Below are 24716 nucleotides of genomic sequence, written 5' to 3' on the forward strand. Positions count from 1 at the left end.
GGGGCTATCCTGAGGAATTGGTGGAACAGGAGTTTCAGAAAATGATTGAGACGAAAAGGGAGGAGCTTAGAAGGGGCAGATCACCACGGAAAAAAAGTGGGATCAGACCAGATGGGAAGGACCCCATCAGATTTGTTACGGCCTATGGGGCCCACTGGTATCCATTGCAGAGGGTGTTGCAAAAACATTGGGGCATCCTATTAGTGGATAAAAGAATAAGAAATTTGGTGGGAGAAAGACCTTATATGACGGCCAGAAAAGCCCCGAATCTAAAGAATAAATTAGTGAGATCTGAATTTGTGAGTAAAGAGAAAGAAACTTGGTTAAACAAATTCCCTCAAAAATTTGGAATGTTTAGCTGCGGCGATTGCAGTGTGTGTGGCCTGGTGGAAAGAACAAAAGAATTCTCCAATGCTAAGGGCACTAGATCTTTTGAGATTAGGGACAATATAAATTGTAATTCAGAAAGAGTGGTGTATTGTATAAAATGCCCATGCAATTTATTGTATATTGGGAAAACAAAAAGACGCTTGGGGACCCGTATTGGGGAGCATGTGAAAAATATTGAGAAAGCAGAAAAAGATAGTCCATTGGGGACACACTTTGCCCGTTACCATAATAGAGATCCCACAGTGTTAAGATTCAAAGGTATCATAAAACAGAAACTGTCCCACAGAGGAGGAGATATAGAAAACGATCTGTATAAAATTGAAGCAACTTGGATCTACCGTCTGGGGACAAGAATACCAGATGGCCTGAATTCGGATCTAAATATGGTATATTTCCTGAAGGATGGGGATATAGTGAAGACCAAACTGGAGAGGTTCAATGTATACATTTTTTGGAAAATGTGAAAGGAATTGTTATTACAACTCTAACAGCTCGCTTTGCCCTTAGTTGAACTGAAATAAAGATGGAGGATGAGGATACAGGGAGGTTCCAGGAGGCGGGGAATGACGACCTCTATAAGGAGGAATTGCTGCAGATGGAGCCAAACCCCACACACTTTGAGAAAGCCCCGTGGGCGGGGCGAAACGCGTCAGTGGGCGGGGACTCGCAGACGCATGTGAGCGCTCACTACCCGGGACGCCGGGGCTGCACCACGAACCTTCGCTTGTGACAGGTGCGCGACCAGAGCAGGAAGCGTGTGAAGGGATGCGATACCAGCATCGGGCGGATGTTGCCAAACAAGCCCTGAGCGGAGCTCCCTCTGAAGGCGGCAGATCCTGCAAGAAGGTCGTGAGTAACATACCAACACACAACGATTTACACACACGGAAGTACACAGTGCTTTGTGAATAGGCCCTACACCGCTGAGCTGTGTTGAGAAGGAGTGGACTGTGAACTCAGGCTGGCCAGCCCATGTCCATCACATTGTGGAGATCCCACTTGCGGAAATATGGAGATGAATAAGACTAAGTGACAGTCGTTGCTCAAGTGGCTATATCCCCATCTATACGTAGGCTCAAGGGTCATTCCAAGAAAAGAAAAAGCTAAGGACTGGCCAATATTAGCAGTGGAGAAAACAAGTCCCATCTCACAGCATATAGTGCAGTGTGGCTAGAGTGTGAATGAGGAGGCCTCGTGGTGTGCGCCGGGTGGAGGGCCCACACATGTCCTGACGTGATTGGATATACCAGTTGATTTGCATAGGCTTTACGCTGGGTGATCAATGTGGTATTATACCATGATGGGGACAGTGGGAAATAGGTAGCGCTCACATGCATCAGCATTGGTTTTAGAATTTTAGATGTAGTGTGAACCATGTTTTGTATAAAGTTTTCCAGGCTGTAAATTAAAATTATCGAAGCACATGAAGACTCTCAGGTTTGAAGTTTGTGGTTGAATATTGTTCAGGGTACCTGAGTGTCTCCCCCTATGGGTGGTGCGTATATCAACATGTGGCCGCCAAAAGTTTGGTATTGATAGTCCTTTGTCTTTACCATGACTGTCCACAAACCAACTGCAGAGAGCTGCTGTTTTTCACCTGTTGAGTTGATTAAAACATCTGTTCCCAATTAATCAGGATAATTGGGATGCTTTAGAGCAGCTTGGACTATTTGGAATGGTATAGAAATTCGGATTTTCCCACAGTTTGAGAAGGGTATGAATCATTTTGGACTGGACACTTTTTGCTCAAATGTAAATAAAAGCTGAGAATTTTTTTTCCCCACAACGATGCCTCTTGTACATTGTCTTATTATCTTTTGGGAGACACCTATGTCATTTCCTGTCAAAAAATGTACTTGCTGGTAGACTAATGGTGGCCATACACGGTACAATAAAAACGTTCGTTTTTTCCGTTTATTCGATCTAAATGATCGAATTGAATGAAAGTTGAATTTTTATTTTTTTTTCGATCAAGAAATTCGAACGATTATCCCGTTTTTTCGGGAAAAATGATCGGACATGCTGGAAAAATCTTTATATTCGATCTAACGGAATAATCGAACTAAATTATCTAATTGAAAAATTGTACCATGTATGGCCACCTTAAAAGTAACTTTCAGTCAAAATTTTCCAGGGGTATGAATAATATTTCAGGTGACATAAACCATAAAAATAGACAGAAAGTTTTAAAAATTGAACATTGTCTCCCCTGAAGAACCCGCATACCGGTTCCAGATCTTGACGGACTCGGCGGACGCTGACAGCAGAGCGATATTGTCGGAGCTGAACGTCAGGGTGCGCACGTCGCTGCGGTGACCCCACAGGGTCAGGCGGGCGCTCTTGTTGCACTCGATGGGGCCGGGCTGGGACAGGTCGGCCGGGACGGTGAAACACTCCACGCTGTTATTCTGCAGCAGGACCACCACCTTCACCTCCCCCTTCCCAGCGCACAGCAGGTCACATGATCTGAGGGGGTGGAGACACAAGAATAAACCAATGAGGGTAAGAGAGGGAGAGTCATCAGACGTGTGAGAGAGGAAAGGGAGATTACTTGATTTTTGAGGAGGCCTTGATGTTGGTCAGTTTCTGGATTTCATCTTGTAGTGTCCTCTCCACCTCCGGCTCCTCCTGCTCCTCTCCCCCCGCCTGCCTGTAGGACAACACACCCGGAAGCTTTTATACACGAGGAATGTAGAAATACAGAAAAGCTCTGCTTTATACTACTGCCCCAAATCACCAATACCAGCACAGTGCACTTCCTGCAACATCCCCCTCACCCCTCCAGCACCACGCCCACCTCTCCTGTAACAACACACCCTCACCCCTCCAGCACCACACCCACCTCTCCTGTACCAACACGCCCTCACCCCTCCAGCACCACACCCACCTCTCCTGTACCAACACACCCTCACCCCTCCAGCACCACGCCCACCACTCATGTACCAGCACCTTCTCCCCTCCTGCACCCCACTCACCCATCCAAAACCACACCCTCCTCTCCTGTACCAACACCCTCACCTCTCCTGTACCAACACACTCTCACCAATACCAGCACAGTGCACTTCCTGCAACATCACCCTCACCCCTCCAGCACCACGTCCATCTCTCCTGTACCAACACACCATCACCCCTCCTGCACCACACCCACCTCTCCTGTACCAACACGCCCTCACCCCTCCAGCACCACACCCACCTCTCCTGTACCAACATACCCTCACCCCTCCAGCACCACTCCCACCACTCATGTACCAGCACCCTCTCCCCTCCTGCACCCCACTCACCCATCCTACGCCACACCCTCCTCTCCTGTACCAACACCCTCACCTCTCCTGTACCATCACACTCTCACCAATACCAGCACAGTGCACTTCCTGCAATATCACCCTTACTCCTCCTGCACCACCCCCACCTCTCCTGTACCACCAAACACCATCACTCCTCCTGAACCAATACCCTCACCCCTCCTCTGTCAATACCTTCACCCCTCCAGTACCAACATCACCCCTCCTACACCACTTTCACCCCTACTGCAGCAACACCATCACCCCTTCTCTACCAACACCATCACCCCTCCCGTACCAACACCCTCACCCCTCCTGCACCAACACCACCACCCCTCCTGCACCAACACCAACCAATCAACACCACCCCTCCTGCACCAACACCATCACCCCCCTCCTGTACCAACACAGTCACCCCCCCCTCCTGTACCAACACCATCCCATCCCCCACACCAACAAGCATACTCCTCCAGCTTCTGAACCACCAGTCTCCTCCAGTCATCCTGACCTTCCCCCCCCCTCTCCTTCCCTCCAGGGTCTGCAGCCCATCACTTACTTCAGTTTCTTTTTGGCTCTCTTGCGTTTCTTCTCCATTTTCTTGCTGACCTCGTCCTCATTCAGAACACAGAAGAGCTCCAGCGTGGAGTCCGTACCCTGCACACCCCCCGCAGGGGGATCAGAGGAAGCGTTACTTAATGTGTATAACGTACAGAACAGACACCCAAGCCAGTATTCAGAGAGACGGTATACAGAGATAGCCTTCTACATGGCTCTATGGCCAGCTCTGAGACGTGCAGTGAATGTAGCCATGGCAACAGCATGCTGGTTGTGCAAATACTACCCGTAATTCCCATCTCTTCTAATGCAACTGGGTCTCTGCTATTTCCTGACATCTCATTTTATTGCAATTCCTGCCAATAACTAATCTCAGAACCTACAGGAAAAGGTCAGATGAAAATACTCATAAAACTGAGACGACTGGGATTATATTAACAGGCAGACTCCATAATAACATGAGCAGTTTCTGTGCTGTAATAAGAAACGTTGCATCCCTCGCATTCCTCTAGACATCCTGCTGCTCTGTGAAGATATCTGGGAAAAGTAGAGAGCCAAATAAAGGAGTCGAACTTCTAGGTTATCCTGTCCGAACCCAGAAAGATTGAAGGGAAAGCTTGAGCTCCTTAATATAATTGTTGTTACAGAAATAGAGTTTTGCTTTAGTTAAACATTTCTGCTGACATCACAACATATATACTTGCCCATCCCCCCAGGCGTCACACACTCACATGACAGGCCAGGAAGCGCTGGGCGCGGTCTGTCCGCAGCGTCACCACGCGGTCCCGCCCCTCTCTCATGATGGACCCGTAGCGCTGACAGGTTAGGATACGCTGAAAAGAGACGAGTTATTAATGTGAGGATTCTGGTCTGTAGATTCAGTGATTGGATCTGGGCCGCGGAGCTGATACTCGCCTCCTCCACCGATTCCTCTGCCGCCTCTTCTTCATCCTCCTCCGTCATCTCAGAGGGAACTTTCGATTTCTTCACCCGGGGTTCCTCCGAGTCGTCACGCTGTACGGAGAGAATAGCGGAAATCTCTATAAATACACGACAAACGCAGGACAACAACCGCAACAAGCGGAGCAGAGATCAAGAGGAGCATACATTTGAAATGGGCGCAGGAGACTTGGGCGCAGGAGACAGCCGGTATATGGCTGATCCTGCTTCTGCACAAGTCCGGGACGTTTTAATTACTATTCCTCCTCCAGGCCGACATGGATAGTGGGGGAATGAAATAATTCGGCTTCCAGCAATTGCTGGAGGCCGAATTATTGTGTTTAAGCAACCTCGGCTCCGTCTTCTGACAGCTCCGAGGTTACTCACTGAGCGCCGCTATAGATGTAATTCCTGTGATAGTCTATGGTGGCGCCGACTGCACCCAAATCTCCTGCGCTGAAAAGCACTGCTCCGCAAGAGGACCTGTCATCAGGAAATGCGGTACGTTTTGGTCACTCAATAAAGCTAAAACACTCCATTCAAATCTGCTAGCCATCTGTCACCTCAGCATATCTGAACAATTCACTGTCAACCCGTTTGGGCAGTATATCGATCAAAAGTTAGATGTGAAAATCTCTTTGTGCAAAGGGCGGGGCCGCAATGATGGGATACCAATGTCACCATAGCGCTGCAGTGTATGAAGCCGTACATTGATTGTGTTTGCTGTGTGGGGTAGGAAATGGTCACTATCCAATCAGATAGTGATGGATGGGCTATCAGATCATAAATGGCCCGCGTATGGCTACCTGAAGGCTGGTGTCCTTATGCTGGGAATACACTGTTCTGTTTTTGAGCCCCCTGCCTCCCTGCTATCGGCTTCTGACAGCCGGGGGACACACGCGTCCCCCCAGAGTCGTTCGTGGCTGCAGGAAGGCAGAGGCAGGAAAGCAAAAAGTTGTTCGTCCCTGCAGGGCGGGTGCTGACTGAAGCAATGTCTGCAGTGCTCCCCGCTCTGCTTTCCTGCAGCCACGAATGATTCGGGGGGGGGGGGAGGGTGACTCGTGTGTCTCCGGCTGACTGAAAGGCGATAGCAGGGAGGCGGAGTCAGCGCCGGGGAAAATGATTGGAGCCGACAGGATTCGGATCATTTCGCACATTGGCCGCAGCGCCACGGCCACTTCGCACATTGACCGGCCAGAATGCAAAGTGGCCAAACTTCGGGTTCTGGCCGTAACATATACAAATTTTCACGTGTAGTCAATGGGAAATTGGGAATCTGCATGTAATGTGTGAATATATACAGTATGTTGCTACATAAACGCAGTTTTCCGAAGTCTAGCAGAAGTGAGATTCTCGGCTGACTTTCATTAGATGTGCAGTGAACGTTTTCACACATTCGCAAATCACACGTAAATTTTTATCGGTGTGAACGCTGCCTAAGGGTGGAAAATAATCACCCAGTTACCATTTATTACAGATCGAGAGACATGTTACATTTTTTTATCATTAGCATTGCCCATCATTCTTATAAGAAAAAATAAGAACATGTTGAGTTGCATTTAGTTGCATGCTTTCCGATGCTCTGTCTGATGCCTGGTACACACCATGCAATTTTCCGTCAGATTGCGGGTGGACTCGATAATTTTAGACAGGTCTGATCTGATTTCCGATCATTTTTCTGAACAGTTTTGTACAAAAGTGATCAGAAAACCGGTCGTAAATTAGATAGGGCCTGTCGGAAATTATCAATTGGACACGAAATCTGATGGATAATTGCATGGTGTGTACCAGGCATTACAATCCCTTCGCTGGATACTTATCTGCCCCCTTAAACATCCAAAAACTGGAGGAAGACAAAGAAAGGTGCAGAGAAGGGACACACAAAGAAGATGCAGTGGGCGGAGACACGTCAATGTGGGCAGAGGGCGGTGACACAACATAGTGGGCGGAGACACAACATACCTCAGTGATGTACTTGAGGCTCCACGCTCTCAGTTCGCTGTCAGCTGAGCCGGTCAGAATCCGCGTCTCTTCAGATAGCACAGTCAGACCCCAAACCTAATAAGAACAACAAACCAATGATGACAAGACACTATTTAAGAATCAGATACTTTATATAACGTTTATGATTAAAAGCAGGTGGGTTCTCGGTTTTAGTTTGGTGACAGATGGGGAGTGGTCTATGGCTGCTGTGTTAGTCAGTCTGCAGTGCGATGTGATGTCACCTCAGCAGCTCATACAAAGAGAGTATACTAAATGCAAGTGGTGAGTGTGAACTAACTGTATAGATGTGTGCTCTTCCCCTTATAGGGAGACTTTTTACCCCAGAGGTTTAAAGGGACTCGGACCTCTAAAAATAAAACGAAAATGGTACTCACCTAGGGCTTTCTGCAGCCCACCGTAGGTCAGGAGGTCCCTCGGCGTCCTCCTGGCTCTTCTCCCGGTCCTTCCGCTGCATACCGCACCGGGTGTCGGGCTCCCACTTCCTGAACGGGGACGCTCTTCGTCATTACTGCGGCCGGCGTGACAGTACTTCGCATGCAAAGGAAGTCGGAGCCCGACACCCGGCCCGGGTGTCGACGGTGTGGTATGCGGCGGAGGGACCGGGAGAGGAGCCAGGACCACGCCGGGGGACCTCTCCTGACCTACGGTGGGCTGCAGAAAGCCCCAGGTGAGTACCATTTTCATTTATTTTTAGAGCTTGGAGTCCCTTTAAGAGCAAAAATAAAGCATATAAAATCTCATATTTATGTCAAACCAGAATAATACTGAATGTATCCATTTACATAAAAAAAAAAATATATATATATTTTCCTATCTATAGCAAAACAGTTACAGTAATGACAGTGGCGAGCAATTCTGTAACCCCAAGAGCTGACACTCTAGACCTGTTCCACTTACCTCTGTGCGGTGGCCCACCATGGTCTGGAAGCAGTGCTGCGTATCCAGGTCCCACCACTTCACCAGCGTGTCCTTTCCACTGCAAAGAGAAATACTCGTTACACACAGATATCCCAGATAATCACCCAATCCCGTAACCAGGAATCTAGGTCTACACACCCAGCTAGGAGATACTGGAACACAACCAGCCAATTCCGTGCCAGAAATCTACTTCTGTATCGGTGGCATAACCAATGAGCTTGGGGCCTGAGTGTGAGTTTTAAATGGAGCCCCAAGCTCTCTATTGTTATGGAACCCCAAAACCTACCAAGGCCAGCTGCAGTGTCAGAGAGGCGTAAGCAGGGGAGGAGACAACTGCAGTGTCAGACAGGTGTAAGCAGGGTAAGGGACAGCTGCAGTGTCAGAGAGGCATAAGCAGGGGAGGGGACAGCTGCAGTGTCAGAGAGGCGTAAGCAGGGGAGGGGACAGCTGCAGTGTCATAGAGGTGTAAGCAGGGGAGGGGCCAGCTACAGTGTCATAGAGGTGTAAGCAGGGGAGGGGCCAGCTGCAGTGTCATAGAGGTGTATGCAGGGTACAGCTGCAGTGTCATAGAGGTGTAAGCAGGGGAGGAGACAGCTGCAGTGTCATAGAGGTGTATGCAGGGTACAGCTGCAGTGTCAGAGAGGTGTAAGCAGGGGAAGGGACAGTTGCAGGGTCAGAGAGGTGTAAGCAGGGGAGGGGACATCTGCAGTGTCAGATGTGTGAGCAGGGGAGGGGACAGCTACGGTGTCAGAGAGGTGTAAGCAGGGGAGGGGACAGCTGCAGTGTCAGAGAGGTGTAAGCAGGGGAGGAGACAGCTGCAGTGTCATAGAGGTGTAAGCAGGGGAGGGGCCAGCTGCAGTGTCAGAGAGGTGTAAGCAGGGGAGGAGACAGCTGCAGTGTCATAGAGGTGTAAGCAGGGGAGGGGACAGCTGCAGTGTCAGAGAGGTGTAAGCAGGGGAGGAGACAGCTGCAGTGTCAGAGAGGTGTAAGCAGGGGAGGGGACAGCCGCACTGTCAGAGAGGTGTAAGCAGGGGAGGGGACAGCTGCAGTGTCAGAAAAGGTGTAAGCAGAGGAGGGGACAGCTGCAGTGTCACAGAGGTGTAAGCAGGGGAAGGGACAGCTGCAGTGTCAGAGAGGTGTAAGCAGGGGAGGAGACAGCTGCAGTGTCAGAGGTGTAAGCAGGGGAGGGGACAGCTGCAGTGTCAGAGGTGTAAGCAGGGGAGGGGACAGCTGCAGTGTCAGAGAGGTGTAAGCAGGGGAGGAGACAGCTGCAGTGTCAGAGATGTGTGAGCAGGGGAGGAGACCGCTGCAGTGTCAGAGAGGTGTAAGCAGGGGAGGAGACAGCTGCAGTGTCATAGAGGTGTAAGCAGGGGAGGGGCCAGCTGCAGTGTCATAGAGGTGTAAGCAGGGGAGGGTAAAGCTGCAGAGTTCGAGAGGTGTAATCAGAGTAAGGAAACAGTTTGTAAAGAATTCTCAGTACGCAATGCACATATAGAAGGTGATCATTACCAGCATAGCACCAATGCAATGCTAACAAGATGGATGAAGGAAGGCCCCTCTGGTTCAGGGGTCCTGGTACAGTTGCTACCTTTGCATCCCCCATTGCTACACCACTGCTCCATATACACAGCTTGGAGATATTTAATCGCCCAATCCTATGCCAGGAATCTACGTCTCTATACACAGCTGGGAGATGGTTGTACTGTGCGCTCCTTACTCGTGCTTGTACACAATGCCGACACAAGAAATGTATTCAACAAACTCTTGTGGAATAGATGTACAGGGACTCTGGGCTGAAGCGGGGAGTAGGGTGGAGACCTGACCTGCAAAGTCTCTGGACCATTCAAGAGCTCCCAGATACTGAGGTAAGTATCCAATCATTTTGTTTCTTGCTTCCGGCGAGCAGCTCATTCTTGCAGGTGTGAATGGTGTCATGGAGGTCTGTGCAGCCAAAGCGTGAAGTGTGAATCCGTGCACACACAGCGTATTATATATGCATTACGTTTGTAAGCAGTCACGCACAATTGTAACCGTGTTTTTATTGAATAACGCAAATTGCTTATGTATTTAAAGCGGACCTCACAACTTCCTCTTTGCTCTAAAAGATACTCAACCGCAAAATAACATTTAAAGGGGAACTGAAGTTAGAGTGATATGGTGGCTGCCATATTTATCTCCTCTTAAACAATACCAGTTGCCTGGCAGTCCTGCTGGTCTGTTTGGCTATAATAGTGTCTGTATCACACCAGAAACAAGCATGCAGCTAATCTTGTCAGATCAGACAATGTCAGAAACACCTGATCTGCTGCATGCTTGTTCAGGGGCTGTGGCTAAAAGTATTATAGGCAGAGGATCAGCAGGACAGCCAGACAACTGGTATTGCTTAAAAGTAAATCAATATAGCAGCCTTCACATCTCTATCACTTCAGTTGCCCTTTAAAAACATTTATTTGTTACAGCTGCTACATATCCTGCAATCAATCTGCAGTGTGTTTACTTCCTGCTTTCATGGAAGCAGAAATATTGTTAACATCCCGTGCTTTCAAATTAGCTTATCTGCCATCTCTGCCGTGGCAGTCATGTGACACGAGAGAGATCCGATTACAACTTGTGATTAGTCACAGACGAGGGAGAATACAGGCTAAACTCTCTAAATACATACAGTGTGCATTTCTTTATGTTTCCTTCTGTGCAAGAGTTCAGGTCCACTTTACAAAAAAATGCACAAGCAGGAATGTTATAGGCGACCCCTAGTGGGAGTGTTCCCCTCAAGCCAATACTGAACAGAGTCCCCAACTTGTGGAGATTGGAGCTCCGCCTCTTCCTGCGATCCGTAAGCCAATAACAGCTCCTCAGACACCAATAGCTGGATGGGGCAGGAAGGCCTCAGTTCAGAGGTTACCAGAGATTGGGGTCTCCTCAGGTGAAAAAGGGGCTTTGGAGTATTAGAGAGATACTTACAGCCCCCCAGTGGTGCCTGCAGAGACAGCTATAACAGGTTCTCTTTATATCACACTCCGCAGACAGACTGAAGATCCTCTGATGTGATTGGCTCATTCAGATCTCTGGTTTCAGAACCGATAGACATAATTCTGAAGTGAGAAGGATGTGGAGGCCACCATGTCTGTTGGCCTTCAAAACCTGCAACTTGCCCAGCGGTAACATAATACAGATCAGGAGATCTCAATGGCCGCCTGCTGGTTTCAGCCAGAGGATCAGCATGTCAGCCAAGATAGCGGCCCCCGTATTCCTCTCACTACAGGTGGCTGTGGGTACCTGGTGATCAGCAGATTCCTCTCCCTCAGGAACAAGGCTTGTGTGACGGCATCCTTGTGCCCCTTCAGTCGGTACAGACCACTCTCGTTTATCACGTCCCACACAATCACGTCTGTGTCCTGCAGGGGGCGGAGCAGAGAGGCAGTTACTTCCCATGATGCAGTTCCACAATTAACCAAGATAATAATCAGAGAAGGACCAAATCCCACATAACAGCAACGTTGTGGATGATGGAGCTGCTCTGCACATTTGGATGATTTTCCCGCAGTTTTCAGACTCTGTATTGATTAATGCAATTCCTGACATATGTTACAGTGTAGTCATTTGTTTACCATACCCAATTTTACATGAATTCTCCTGGTTTCAGCATCAGAAACACAACCTATATTTATTGCTGTATCCTGGCCCCGTCCTCCTAGTGATGTCACAGCTTAAGTTGGGCAGTATTCTCCTCCCAGAGCATTCTGGGAGACCAGATATATTTTGTACTGGACTTTGAAACTCTCAGCGAACAATATTGCCTCCTAACTTAATGAGAACCTGAGGTGGGTTTGTGACATCAATATTAGGACACAGAGGCACATTCTGCATACAATGCACAGCCTCCGTGTCCTTACAGTGTCCCCCCAGTCTCCCCACCCCCCCATGCTCTGCTGTCCCCCCATAAAAAAAAAACTCCAGCCCGGCGCCATGCAGATTGTCGCTAGCCAGCTGTTTACCTGAAGGCTGTCAGTCACCACCGCTCCCCCCCCCCCGCCTCCTCTATAGCGCCGTTCCCCGCCTCTGTGCCTTCCCTCTCCGCCTCTGTAAGCTTCCTCCAATTGGCTTACAGGATCAGGGAGGGAAGAGACGCAGGCTGGGAGCTGCACTATACAGGAGGTGGGGGAGCGGTGGCGACTGACAGCCTTCAGGTAAACAGCTGGCTAGCGACAATCTGCGTGTCGCTGGGCTGGAGTTTTTTTTAATGGGGGACAGCAGAGCATGGGGGGGGGGGGGGACTGGGGGGACACTGTAAGGACACGGAGGCTGTGCATTGTATGCAGAATGCGCTTCTGTGTCCTAATAGGATTATTCAAACCTAATAGGATTATTCAAACCCACCTCGGGTTCTCTTTAAAGGACTTCCAAGGCGAAATATTAAATCTAGTTTTACTTATGTGGTGCTTCATCCAGGCCCTAGAAGTCATTTTGGTCCCACGCCACAGCTCCGGTCCGCTCCTAAAGAGCCTCTAAGGATCGCCCACCCCCGATGGGCTGGCGTCTTCTGTACATGCCTGGCCTGCGCGAGAAAGAGTCCATGCCAACAGGATTGTACTGAACCTGCGCAGATGTAGTATGCTCCCGATGACGTGGCCGCGCCCTCTCGCATGCGCCCACACAGAAGACGATGACCCATCGGGTGTCTGAGATCTTCAGGAGCTGCCAGCGGGACTCTGTAGAGGATGGAAGCTGCAGCAACGGGACCAAAATGACGCCCCAGGTAAGTAAAACTAGATTTCATATTTTGCCTCGGAAGTCCTCTAATCAAACCCTGAAATATCACATCTGGGCGGAAGCCCCTTTTAAAGCAGACCTCCACACAAGATATATAACCCTATTAAAACCCTAAAACACACAAAGGACCGGCTCAGACAGATGCCGGCGTTTCATGCTAGGGACCCACCGCAGTCTGGTAGACATCCAACCAACAGGGGCTGCTAGTGGTGAAACATGCAGATTCAGTGGCAGACAAAGACAGTGGGCCCGAGTGCTGTTAGGAGGTCTGAGGCCCCTCCCCTTACCTTGGATCCTGACACCAGGCGCCCCCCCAGCTGGTCGTAGCTCAGAGCCGTTACTGCCGCCTTGTGGCCGTTGAAGGTAATCCCGCTCTCGCCGCTCAGGAGGCTGAAGACACGTATGGCGCCGTCCTCGTAACCCACAGCCAATGAAAGCCCGTCGGGGGAGGGGCAGAGCTGTGTCACCTCCTGCTTCTGGCCTTGCAGAATGAGGACCTGTCACGTGACACAGAAATCAGCGCATTGTGCAGAGAAAACAGAAAACAACAAATACAGCAAACATTGATGGTGACATCGCTGAATTCCTTTGCTGCCTGGCTCTTCTGCTAGGTAGGGCCCCCTTCTCCCCACCATCTGCAACAGCTTCTATTGCAATGCAGGGATGCTGGGAAGTGTAGCCCTTAATCTATTGCTCCTCCTATGCTGGGTGTCGCATCCTATTGACCCATCCACCAGCTGCATCCACAAGAGAGCTGACGCATAGTTTATTCTGTAATCTCTACGCTGTTTATATCCAGTTATCAGCCTGACTCTCAGAACTCACCTCAAAAATTTTAGGTAAATAGACCTAACAGAATAAAGGAAAGATTCTTCAGGCTTGCTGATAAATCCACCACGATGGATTTTCAGATCTGCAGATGATTGTCTGTTAAACAAGGTGTGTATGAGGATCTGCAGATATCATAGACTATGAATGCCATTTGCAGGAACAGATCTTTTGCAGATACTGATCTGTTGCATGTGTACAGCATCTTTGTGTGCAGCATCTTGCAAAGATTTCGGTCTGATGGGGGAGTGCAGCTCCATAGAATAGACTGTGTAGGTGTGGCTCTCATACTACATGGAAGGGGGTAAGATTTCTGTCTGATGGGGAGTTCAGCTCCATAGAATAGACTGTAGGTGTGGCTCTCATACTACATGGAGGGTGGTAAGATTTCTATCTGATGGGGAGTGCAGCTCCATAGAATAGACTGTGTAGGTATGGCTCTCATACTACATGGAAGGGGGTAAGATTTCTGTCTGATGGGGGAGTTCAGCTCCATAGAATAGACTGTGTAGGTGTGGCTCTCATACTACATGGAAGGGGGTAAGATTTCTGTCTGATGTGGAGTGCAGCTCCATAGAAAAGACTGTGTAGAGTATGGCTCTCATACTACATGGAAGGGGGTAAGATTTCTGTCTGATGGGGAGTTCAGCTCCATAGAATAGACTGTGTAGGTGTGGCTCTCATACTACATGGAAGGGGGTAAGATTTCTGTCTGATGGGGGAGTTCAGCTCCATAGAATAGACTGTGTAGGTGTGGCTCTCATACTACATGGAAGGGGGGTAAGATTTCTGTCTGATGGGGAGTTCAGCTCCATAGAATAGACTGTGTAGGTGTGGCTCTCATACTACATGGAAGGGGGTAAGATTTCTGTCTGATGGGGAGTGCAGCTCCATAGAATAGACTGTGTAGGTATGGCTCTCATACTACATGGAAGGGGGTAAGATTTCTGTCTGATGGGGAGTTCAGCTCCATAGAATAGACTGTGTAGGTGTGTCTCTCATACTACATGGAAGGGGGTAAGATTTCTGTCTGATGGGGAGCGCAGCTCCATAGAATAGACTGTGTAGGTGTGGCTCTCATACTACATGGAAGGGGGTAAGATTTCTGTCTGATGGGGAGTGCAGCTCCATAGAATAGACTGTGTAGGTATGGCTCTCATACTACATGGAAGGGGGTAAGATTCCTGTCTGATGGGGAGCTCAGCTCCATAGAATAGACTGTGTAGGTGTGGCTCTCATACTACATGGAAGGGGGTAAGATTTCCATCTGATGGGGAGTGCAGCTCCATAGAATAGACTGTGTAGGTGTGGCTCTCATACTACATGGAAGGGGGTAAGATTTCTGTGTGATGGGGAGTTCAGCTCCATAGAATAGACTGTGTAGGTGTGGCTCTCATACTACATGAAGGGTGGTAAGATTGGTCTGTGATCTTTCATTTTTCAAAAACTCCGGTCTGATGTGTGTATCTACCTTTAGTCTAATACTTAAAGTGGTATCGTCACCATAAAAATCAAATTTCAACAGCAACTGGTCTGAGTGTATTAAGTGATAAAGATGCTAATCCTGCATTCAAAACTTTAAAAACTTTTTCTGCTGTTATGATTTGGAGTCATCACATACTTGAGGAACACTGGCCCTTTAGTAGTCGTGCCAAAGAATTTCATGCTGGGGGTTCTTTTTATCTATAATCTATTCCTCCTCTTCCCTTTATTTCCCTGCCAGCTTCTTATCTGAAACCTAATCCCCTACTGATTTGTGTTTACAAGCAAGGCTGAGGCGACTCAGCGATTGGAGGAGACAAGAAAAAAAGTAAAGGGCAGAAATGACATCACGAGTTAGCCTTAACTGTGGGCAAAAGACATGGCCCCCACCAGGAACAGAATTCTCATCATTTACTATATAAAATTCACTGAAATCAAAACGTGGACAGTATAATACATGTGTTATGTAAGTAGATCAAGTATGTATCTACTTATATATGTGTTTTTTCCCTGGCATAGTGTGGCTGATCCTAACGCTTTAACAGGGCTGTGGATTTTGTACAAAAATCATCCGACTCCGAAGTTTATGAAATCAACGACTCCGAGTGCCAAAAATTGCCGCGACTCCTTGACTCCAACTCCACAGCCCTGATTTCTATAGCACTGACATCTCCTGCAGCACTATACAGAGTACAACTTGATAAATAAAAGCAATGTATGAAGATGATTTGGTAGCATTATCATTTTGCTGGTAAAGGGAAGTGTACATTGGAATCTCATACAGGCTGGCTATATATAGGACATAACAAGTCGCTCACCTTCTCCCCCTTCCGGGTGTCCCAGATGAAGACGTGCTCACAGGCTCCGACGGCCACATAGCGTCCCTTCTCGCCCCGCAGGGTGACAAAGCAGACATTGGACTTCTGGCTGGCGATCACCCCGAATACGGCAGAGGCTGCGTACCGGAGGTACTGCTTGGTGAGGCCCATGGTTGCCTGGCAGGAGGAGAGGACAAGTATCAGTACAGGAGACAATGAGGGGCAGGTCTAGTTTAGGAGACCCAGCAGGAAACCTCATAGGGAAACTCCGCTAACATGATTGGGTGGACGATACCCTCTCCAGCTGCTAGGTTTCCAATGTATGCCCACACTATTTAGCCAATCACAACGCTTCATACTGTAGAGCAGAGGCCAGGAACCTTTTCTGTCTGAGAGAGCCATAAGCACCACACATTTTAAAATATAATTCCATGAGAGCCACACGATACGTTTCAAACTGGTAGAGTGCGCAGCAGAGGGCTCACGTCCCTGTTGCCATGGTGATGTGTACACAGTTGATCCCCCGGGCAGTAGAAGTGTCAGACACATCTTCAGCTTCTCTTGGATTTCATCAACATCAGCAGTTTCCCTGAGAGCCAGACAGGAGAAATACCGACTAACAGCTTGTACAATTAGCTAGCTGACTTGGGGGTTGATTCACTTTGTAGGACAAAATCCCTGAATTTTGGCTGCTTGTCAAGTGACAGACAGGCTATTGGGCCAATCAAAATGTGGGGATGTCATCCTACAAAGTCACTGGACCTGACAGGGTCCAGGGTGGGACAAATGGAGTGGCTGTTTGGAGGGAGCAGGAAGAAGTTAGTGATGCATCTTACAGCAGTAGCGTGCACTACTTTTGAAAATGTTACTTGCGCTGCCACACTAAGCTGCGCTGCTTGATCAGTGTAGCTTAGTGAATCATCCCCTACTGATTTGTATGTGAGCCAGATGTAGCCATTAAAGGAGCCACATCTGGCTCCCGAGCCATAGATTCCCTACCCCTGCTGTAGAGGGTGCTGTGATTGAAGGACTGGTCCCTATGAGGTTTCCTGCTAAATCCCATAAAGTAGACTAGGGCTGATGAAAACGGTAGCGGATACTGCAGCACAAAGTGGCACAGCAGATACTGGCAGTGGATACTGCAGTACAAAGTGGCACAACAGATACTGGCAGCGGCTACTGCAGTACAAAGTGGCACAGCAGATACTGGCAGTGGATACTGCAGCACAAAGTGGCACAGCAGATACTGGCAGTGGATACTGCAGTACAAAGTGGCACAGCAGATACTGGCAGTGGATACTGCAGTACAAAGTGGCACAACAGATACTGGCAGCGGCTACTGCAGTAGAAAGTGGCACAGCAGATACTGGCAGTGGATACTGCAGCACAAAGTGGCACAGCGGATACTGCAGCACAAAGTGGCACAGCAGATACTGGCAGCGGATACTGCAGTACAAAGTGGCACAGCAGATACTGGCAGCGGATACTGCAGCACAAAGTGGCACAGCAGATACTGGCAGTGGATACTGCAGTACAAAGTGGCACAGCAGATACTGGCAGCGGATACTGCAGTACAAAGTGGCACAGCAGATACTGGCAGTGGATACAGCAGTACAAAGTGGCACAGCAGATACTGGCAGTGGATACTGCAGTACAAAGTGGCACAGCAGATACTGGCAGTGGATACTGCAGCATATAGCGGCACAGCAGATACTGGCAGCGGATACTGCAGTACAAAGTGGCACAACAGATACTGGCAGTGGATACTGCAGCATATAGTGGCACAGCAGATACTGGCAGTGGATACTGCGGCACAAAGTGGCACAGCAGTGTAGATATCAGTGTAGAGGGCAGATCAGAGGGCTGGGGGCAGATATCAGTGTAGAGGGCAGATCAGGGGGGACTGGGGGCAGATATCAGTGTAGAGGGCAGTCCCTAACCCTAACCCTGGGCAGATCAGGGGGGACTGGGGGCAGATCAGAGGGCTGGGGGCAGATATCAGTGTAGAGGGCAGATCAGGGGGGACTGGAGGCAGATCAGAGGGCTGGGGGCAGATATCAGTGTAGAGGGCAGATCAGGGGGGCTGGGGGCAGATAGCTGGGGGTACAGCTGGTCAGGGGGGGGGGGGGGCAGATATAAGCAAGGGGTAGATTGGAGGCACAGGTCAGTGTTGGGGTGGTAGGTCGGTAGTGGAATGGGGGCAGATATCAGTGTGGAGGGCAGATCGTACAGGAGTTGGGGGTTCAGGTGAGTACAGTAATGGAGGGCAGATACCGGCAGAGGGGCGTGGGGGTGGAAGCTGTCCCCGGTTAGTTACCTCGGCTGAGGCTCTCCGCAGCTCCGGCCAGACACGTGTGCGGCGCGCATGCGTGGGTGAGAAGCTGCGCATGCGCAGTGTCACTGTTTAGGACAGAAGCACCGCCTGTAGTGACGAACAGACCCCGCCCACTGGCTGCGGAGGCCCCACCCCTGTGAGCACACAGCTTCCGGTCAGCAGTCAGCTGATTGAGGAGAGCGGCGGAGGCGGCATGGAGCGGCGGCTGGAGGTGAGGGGGAAGCCCGGCTGTGTCTCCCCCGGTGTGTGCGACTCCCGTCCCCCTATCTGCACCTCTAATATGTGTCCCCCCATCTACCTTCCCTGTGTGCACACCAATATGTGTCCCCCCATCTGCTGCCTGCACTGTGTCCCCTGCGTGCACCCTGTAATATGTGTCCCCCTTATTACTGCATCATCAGTGTGTGTCCCCCCCCTATATGTCCCCCCCCTATATGTCCCCCCCCTTACCTGGTGCCTGACAGTGTGTGCCCCCTAATGTGTCCCCTATCCACCTCCCCTGTGTGCACCCCTTATCTGCTGCTTCACCTGTGTGCACCCCTAATGTGTCTCCCTTATCTTACTGCATCCTCAGTGTGCTCCCCACCCCCTATATGCCCCCCCCCCTTATCTACTACCTCTCCTGTCTGCACCCCTAATATGTGTCCTGCCCATCCACCTCCCCTGTATGCACCCCTAATATGTGGCCCCCTTATACCCCTTGCCAGTGTGTGCTGCTCTAATGTGTCCCCCCATATACCCCTTCTGTGTGCACCCCAATATGTTCCCCCTATCTACTACCTCCCTGAGTGTTTGTTTCTTCTTCGGCCACACATCACTGTATTGCTGTCTGTCCTGATTGTACAGAGTCTTGAACTATCATCATCTATCCATCCATCCATCCTCCCACTATTTGGATGATGCGATATATAATTTTTATAAAAATATGTCGTCCGCCCCCCCCCCCCCCCCCACATGGACACACATTCCTCACCTAACTTGTGTGTTCCCCAAAAGTACTCACATGTGTACCACGCAACCTGTTGACACCCAGGTTATATTGTGACATTAGGACACCCCCAAATACCATTGCTTTTCCCTGTTGGAGGACGGACGTTACTTCCTGTCACCCCAGCTGACCCCCTATACACGTCTCTTCCTGTTATATGGTCCTCACAGTCACGCAGCCACTGTGCTATCCAGCCCCCCCTGTGCTGGTTCCCTGCCCCCCATATAATACCCCTTGCATAGTGCAGGACAGGAGGGGGTATAGTGCTCATACCAGGTTTGCTCTCATGAGTCATAACTGGAGCCATATTTGTGAGGTTGTCTCTTATTAGTGGAGCTGCTTTCTCCTGGAGTCCATAGTCCTCTGTCCACCCCTTGCTTAATGTGGCCCCAACTCAGAACTTCCTCTCTGTTCTAACAGATAAGCAACAGCATTATAAGCTTTAAAGAAACAAATTTCTTTGTTACAGCTGATACAAGTCCTGCAATAAATCTGCAGTGTACCTACTTCCTGCTTTCATGGGAGCAGACATAGGATTAACATCCTGTGTTTAAAAAATCAGCTGCTTTGCTGAGGCAGCCAGCTGACACGACTGAGAGATCTGATTACAACCTGTGATTAGACACAGATGAGGGGGAATAAGACGGGCTAAACTCTCTAAATACATACAGGGTGCATTTCTCTGTTTACCTTCTGTTTTGTGCAGAAGTTCAGATCCACTTTAATATCTGCTCCTTCTGAACTGAAGTATCTATGACTTGTGAATCGCGTATATAACAGTGAGCGTTGTAGTGAGTTTATATTTTACATTAAAATTTTCACAAATGCAACCAACTTCGCCTGTCTTCTGCTGTAAAACTAAGTAACGCCAGCTTATATTTTGTTATGCAGCGAGCCTTTGCTTCTGTCCCTCGGGGGTTAATAATGAAGGCTGCCACAGAACAGGCTGTAATGTGTGTTTAGTGGCCCCAGAGGCTATTGTGTGTGAAACGTGACACCTTCCTGCCCTGACTAAGCAGTACAGACAGTTTTGTAATTGTCACACAGTCCCAAAAGTCCCCAACACCATTTCCTAATTGTGACCACATTGTCATGTGAGCTCTGTTTTAGATGTCCCAACCATGCTGGGTAAAGAGAAGGATCTGCAGGTGGGGGGAGGTGTGGCAAACAAAGAAATTTCCTTTACCCAAAATATAGCACCCTGGTTTTCTTTTCCAATGAAAAGTCTACTTCTCGTCAATCACAAAACAAGCAGCAATAGTGATGTTATGTGTATGCTGTCTACAGCAGCCGTTCTCAACCTTTGTTCCTTAGAGAAACCCCTGCAAATAACTTTTTGATCTCGAGGAACCCCTTACAGCGCCTCTCATTTAGTACAATTTTAGTGCTTAATATTTATAACTCTTTAAAAAATTGTGTCAACGCTTACCGGACCTGAACTCTTGCACAGGGCAGAAGGAAAACATAGATAAACGCACCCTGTATGTATTTAGAGAGTTTAACCTGTTTAATCCCCCTCATCTGTGACTAATCACCGGTGTAATTTGAGCTCTCGGCTGTCAGCTCAGGAATATCATCTGTCAGGCAGAGCAGCTGATTTGTAAACATGGAATGTTAACCCTATGTCTGCTTCAATGAAAGCAGGAAGTAGACACACTTCAGATTTATTGCAGGATTTGTATCAGCTCTAAACAACAAATGTTTTTCTTTTTAAGTTTATTGTACTGTTGCTTATCTTTTTATAGCAGAGAGGAAGTTCTTAGTTCAGATCCACTTTAAGCAAGTATCTGTTTTTTTTTTACATTGTCGGTCTCTGGTACACGTTAAAGGGAACCCTAAATGAGAGGGATATGGAGGCTGCCCTATTTATTTCCTTGTAAACCATGCTAGTTACCTGGCAGTCTTGTTGATCTTCTGGCATATGTAGTGTCCGAGTCAAGACCCTGAAACCAGCATATGGCTAATCCAGCAAAACCTGAGTCAGAGCACCTGATCTGCTGCATACTTGTTCAGGGGCTTTGGCTAACTGTATTGGAGGCAGAGGATCAGCAGGACAGCCAGGCAACTGGTATTGATTAAAAGGAAATACATTTTAGCCTCCATATTCCTCTCACCTCCGGTTCCCTTTAAGGCATTTTCAGGCAAGTTTTTCTGGTTTTGTAATGCGCTAGTTTATCCTGCAAATGTTCCAAGTTCATAAACTGTAAAACACCTCCAGGTGATGGTTTTGGTAACTTTTTAACCTGTAGTGCTTCAGAGTCTCTCCGGGGTCCCTGGAGTCTCAGGAATGCTGTGCTGGGGCTGTTCAGGAAACATTGCATCCCCCCCATACATGAGATGTTGGTCTTGCAGGTATAGCAGGAGAGGTTCCATGGATCTCCCCATACATAATTTGTTGGTCTTGCAGGTATAGCAGGAGTGGTTCCATGGATCCCCCCATACATGATATGTTGGTCTTGCAGGTATAGCAGGATTGGTTCCATGGATCTTCCCATACATGATATGTTGGTCTTGCAGGTATAGCAGGATTGGTTCTATGGATGGATCCCCCTATACATGATATGTTGGTCTTGCAGGTATATCAGGAGTGGTTCCATGGATCTCCCCATACATGAGATGTTGGTCTTGCAGTTATAGCAGGATTGGTTCCATGGATCTCCCCATACATGAGATGTTGGTCTTGCAGGTATAGCAGGATTGGTTCTATGGATCTCCCCATACATGAGACGTTGGTCTTGCAGGTATAGCAGGAGAGGCATGGATCCCCCATACATGATATGTTGGTCTCCTTGCAGGTATAGCAGGATTGGTTCCATGGATCTCCCCATACATGATATGTTGGTCTTGCAGGTATAGCAGGAGAGGTTCCATGGATCTCCCCATACATGATATGTTGGTCTTGCAGGTATAGCAGGAGTGGTTCCATGGATTTCCCCATACATTATATGTTGGTCTTGCAGGTATAGCAGGAGTGGTTCCATGGATCCCCCCATACATGATATGTTGGTCTTGCAGGTATAGCAGGATTGGTTCCATGGATCTCCCCATACATGATATGTTGGTCTTGCAGGTATAGCAGGATTGGTTCTATGGATCCCCCTATACATGATATGTTGGTCTTGCAGGTATATCAGGAGTGGTTCCATGGATCTCCCCTTACATGAGATGTTGGTCTTGCAGGTATAGCAGGATTGGTTCTATGGATCTCCCCATACATGAGACGTTGTTCTTGCAGGTATAGCAGGATAGGCATGGATCCCCCATACATGATATGTTGGTCTCCTTGCAGGTATAGCAGGAGAGGTTCCATGGATCTCCCCATACATGATATGTTGGTCTTGCAGGTATAGCAGGATTGGTTCCATGGATCTCCCCATACATGATTTGTTGGTCTTGCAGGTATAGCAGGAGTGGTTCCATGGATCCCCCATACATGATATGTTGGTCTTGCAGGTATAGCAGGATTGGTTCCATGGATCTCCCCATACATGATTTGTTGGTCTTGCAGGTATAGCAGGAGTGGTTCCATGGAACTCCCCATACATGATATGTTGGTCTTGCAGGTATAGCAGGAGAGGCATGGATCCCCCATACATGATATGTTGGTCTCCTTGCAGGTATAGCAGGAGTGGTTCCATGGATTTCCCTATACATGAGACGTTGGTCTTGCAGGTATAGCAGGATTGGTTCCATGGATCTCCCCATACATGATATGTTGGTCTTGCAGGTATAGCAGGATTGGTTCCATGGATCTCCCCCATACATATGTTGGTCTTGCAGGTATAGCAGGATTGGTTCCATGGATCTCCCCATACATGATATGTTGGTCTTGCAGGTATAGCAGGATTGGTTCCATGGATCTCCCCCATATATGATATGTTGGTCTTGGAGGTATAGCAGGATTGGTTCCATGGATCTCCCTGTACATGATATGTTGGTCTTGCAGGTATAGCAGGATTGGTTCCATGGATCTCCCCCATACATGATATGTTGGTCTTGCAGGTATAGCAGGATTGGTTCCATGGATCTCCCCCATACATGATATGTTGGTCTTGCAGGTATAGCAGGATTGGTTCCATGGATCTCCCCATACATGATATGTTGGTCTTGCAGGTATAGCAGGATTGGTTCCATGGATCTCCCCCATATATGATATGTTGGTCTTGGAGGTATAGCAGGATTGGTTCCATGGATCTCCCTGTACATGATATGTTGGTCTTGCAGGTATAGCAGGATTGGTTCCATGGATCTCCCCCATACATGATATGTTGGTCTTGCAGGTATAGCAGGATTGGTTCCATGGATCTCCCCCATACATGATATGTTGGTCTTGCAGGTATAGCAGGATTGGTTCCATGGATCTCCCCCATACATGATGTTGGTCTTGCAGGTATAGCAGGATTGGTTCCATGGATCTCCCCATACATGATATGTTGGTATAGCAGGATTGGTTCCATGGATACCCCCATGCATGATATGTTGGTCTTGCAGGTATAGCAGGAGTGGTTCCATAGATCTCCCCATACATGAAATGTTGGTCTTGCAGGTATAGCAGGATTGATTCCATGGATCTCCCCATACATGATATGTTGGTCTTGCAGGTATAGCATGATTGATTCCATGGATCTCCCCATACATGATATGTTGGTCTTGCAGGTATAGCAGGATTGATTCCATGGATCTCCCCATACATGATATGTTGGTCTTGCAGGTATAGCAGGAGTGGTTCCATGGATACCCCATACATGATATTTTGGTCTTGCAGGTATAGCAGGAGTGGCTCCATGGATCTCCCCATACATATGTTGGTCTTGCAGGTATAGCAGGAGTGGTTCCATGGATCCCCCCATACATGATATGTTGTTCTTGCAGGTATGGCAGGAGTGGTTCTGTGGGTCTCCCCCATACATGATATGTTGGTCTTGCAGGTATAGCAGGATTGGTTCCGTGGATCTCCCCATACATGATATGTTGGTATAGCAGGAGTGGTTCCATGGATCCCCCCATACATGATATGTTGGTCTTGCAGGTATAGCAGGAGTGGTTCCGTGGATCTCCCCATACATAATATGTTGGTCTTGCAGGTATAGCAGGATTGGTTCCATGGATCTCCCCATACATGATATGTTGGTCTTCCAGGTATAGCAGGATTGATTCCATGGATCTCCCCATACATGATATGTTGGTCTTGCAGGTATAGCAGGAAGTGGTTTCATGGATCCCCCCCACACATGATATGTTGGTCTTGCAGGTATAGCAGGATTGGTTCCATGGATCTCCTCATACATGATATGTTGGTATAGCAGGATTGGTTCCATGGATACCCCCATGCATGATATGTTGGTCTTGCAGGTATAGCAGGAGTGGTTCCATGGATCTCCCCATACATGAAATGTTGGTCTTGCAGT

General features: G+C 48.6%; 2 protein-coding genes across 3 annotated transcripts in view; one reads left to right on the forward strand and one right to left on the reverse strand.

Moving 5' to 3' along the window:
• WDR3 (WD repeat domain 3) overlaps nucleotides 1-18361 on the reverse strand; it is a 51498-nt gene extending 33137 nt beyond the window's left edge. For both annotated transcript variants that reach the window (XM_068266301.1, XM_068266300.1), the window contains exons 1-11: nucleotides 18303-18361; nucleotides 15986-16162; nucleotides 13145-13354; nucleotides 11364-11482; nucleotides 8067-8145; nucleotides 7128-7223; nucleotides 5142-5240; nucleotides 4958-5059; nucleotides 4228-4325; nucleotides 2942-3040; nucleotides 2617-2856 (exon numbers count right to left, since the gene is read on the reverse strand). In XM_068266301.1, coding sequence (XP_068122402.1) covers nucleotides 2617-2856; nucleotides 2942-3040; nucleotides 4228-4325; nucleotides 4958-5059; nucleotides 5142-5240; nucleotides 7128-7223; nucleotides 8067-8145; nucleotides 11364-11482; nucleotides 13145-13354; nucleotides 15986-16156 — 1313 coding nt within the window. In that variant the 5' untranslated portion in view covers nucleotides 16157-16162; nucleotides 18303-18361. The remainder of the gene's footprint in view (nucleotides 1-2616; nucleotides 2857-2941; nucleotides 3041-4227; nucleotides 4326-4957; nucleotides 5060-5141; nucleotides 5241-7127; nucleotides 7224-8066; nucleotides 8146-11363; nucleotides 11483-13144; nucleotides 13355-15985; nucleotides 16163-18302) is intronic.
• An 87-nt stretch (nucleotides 18362-18448) lies between these two features.
• Nucleotides 18449-24716, forward strand: part of GDAP2 (ganglioside induced differentiation associated protein 2) — a 79812-nt gene continuing 73544 nt past the window's right edge. The window contains exon 1 of the mRNA XM_068270995.1: nucleotides 18449-18531. The gene's annotated coding sequence lies outside the window, so the exon portion shown is untranslated. The remainder of the gene's footprint in view (nucleotides 18532-24716) is intronic.

Source organism: Hyperolius riggenbachi, chromosome 2 (genome assembly GCF_040937935.1).
Source record: "Hyperolius riggenbachi isolate aHypRig1 chromosome 2, aHypRig1.pri, whole genome shotgun sequence".
Lineage (NCBI taxonomy): Eukaryota > Metazoa > Chordata > Amphibia > Anura > Hyperoliidae > Hyperolius > Hyperolius riggenbachi.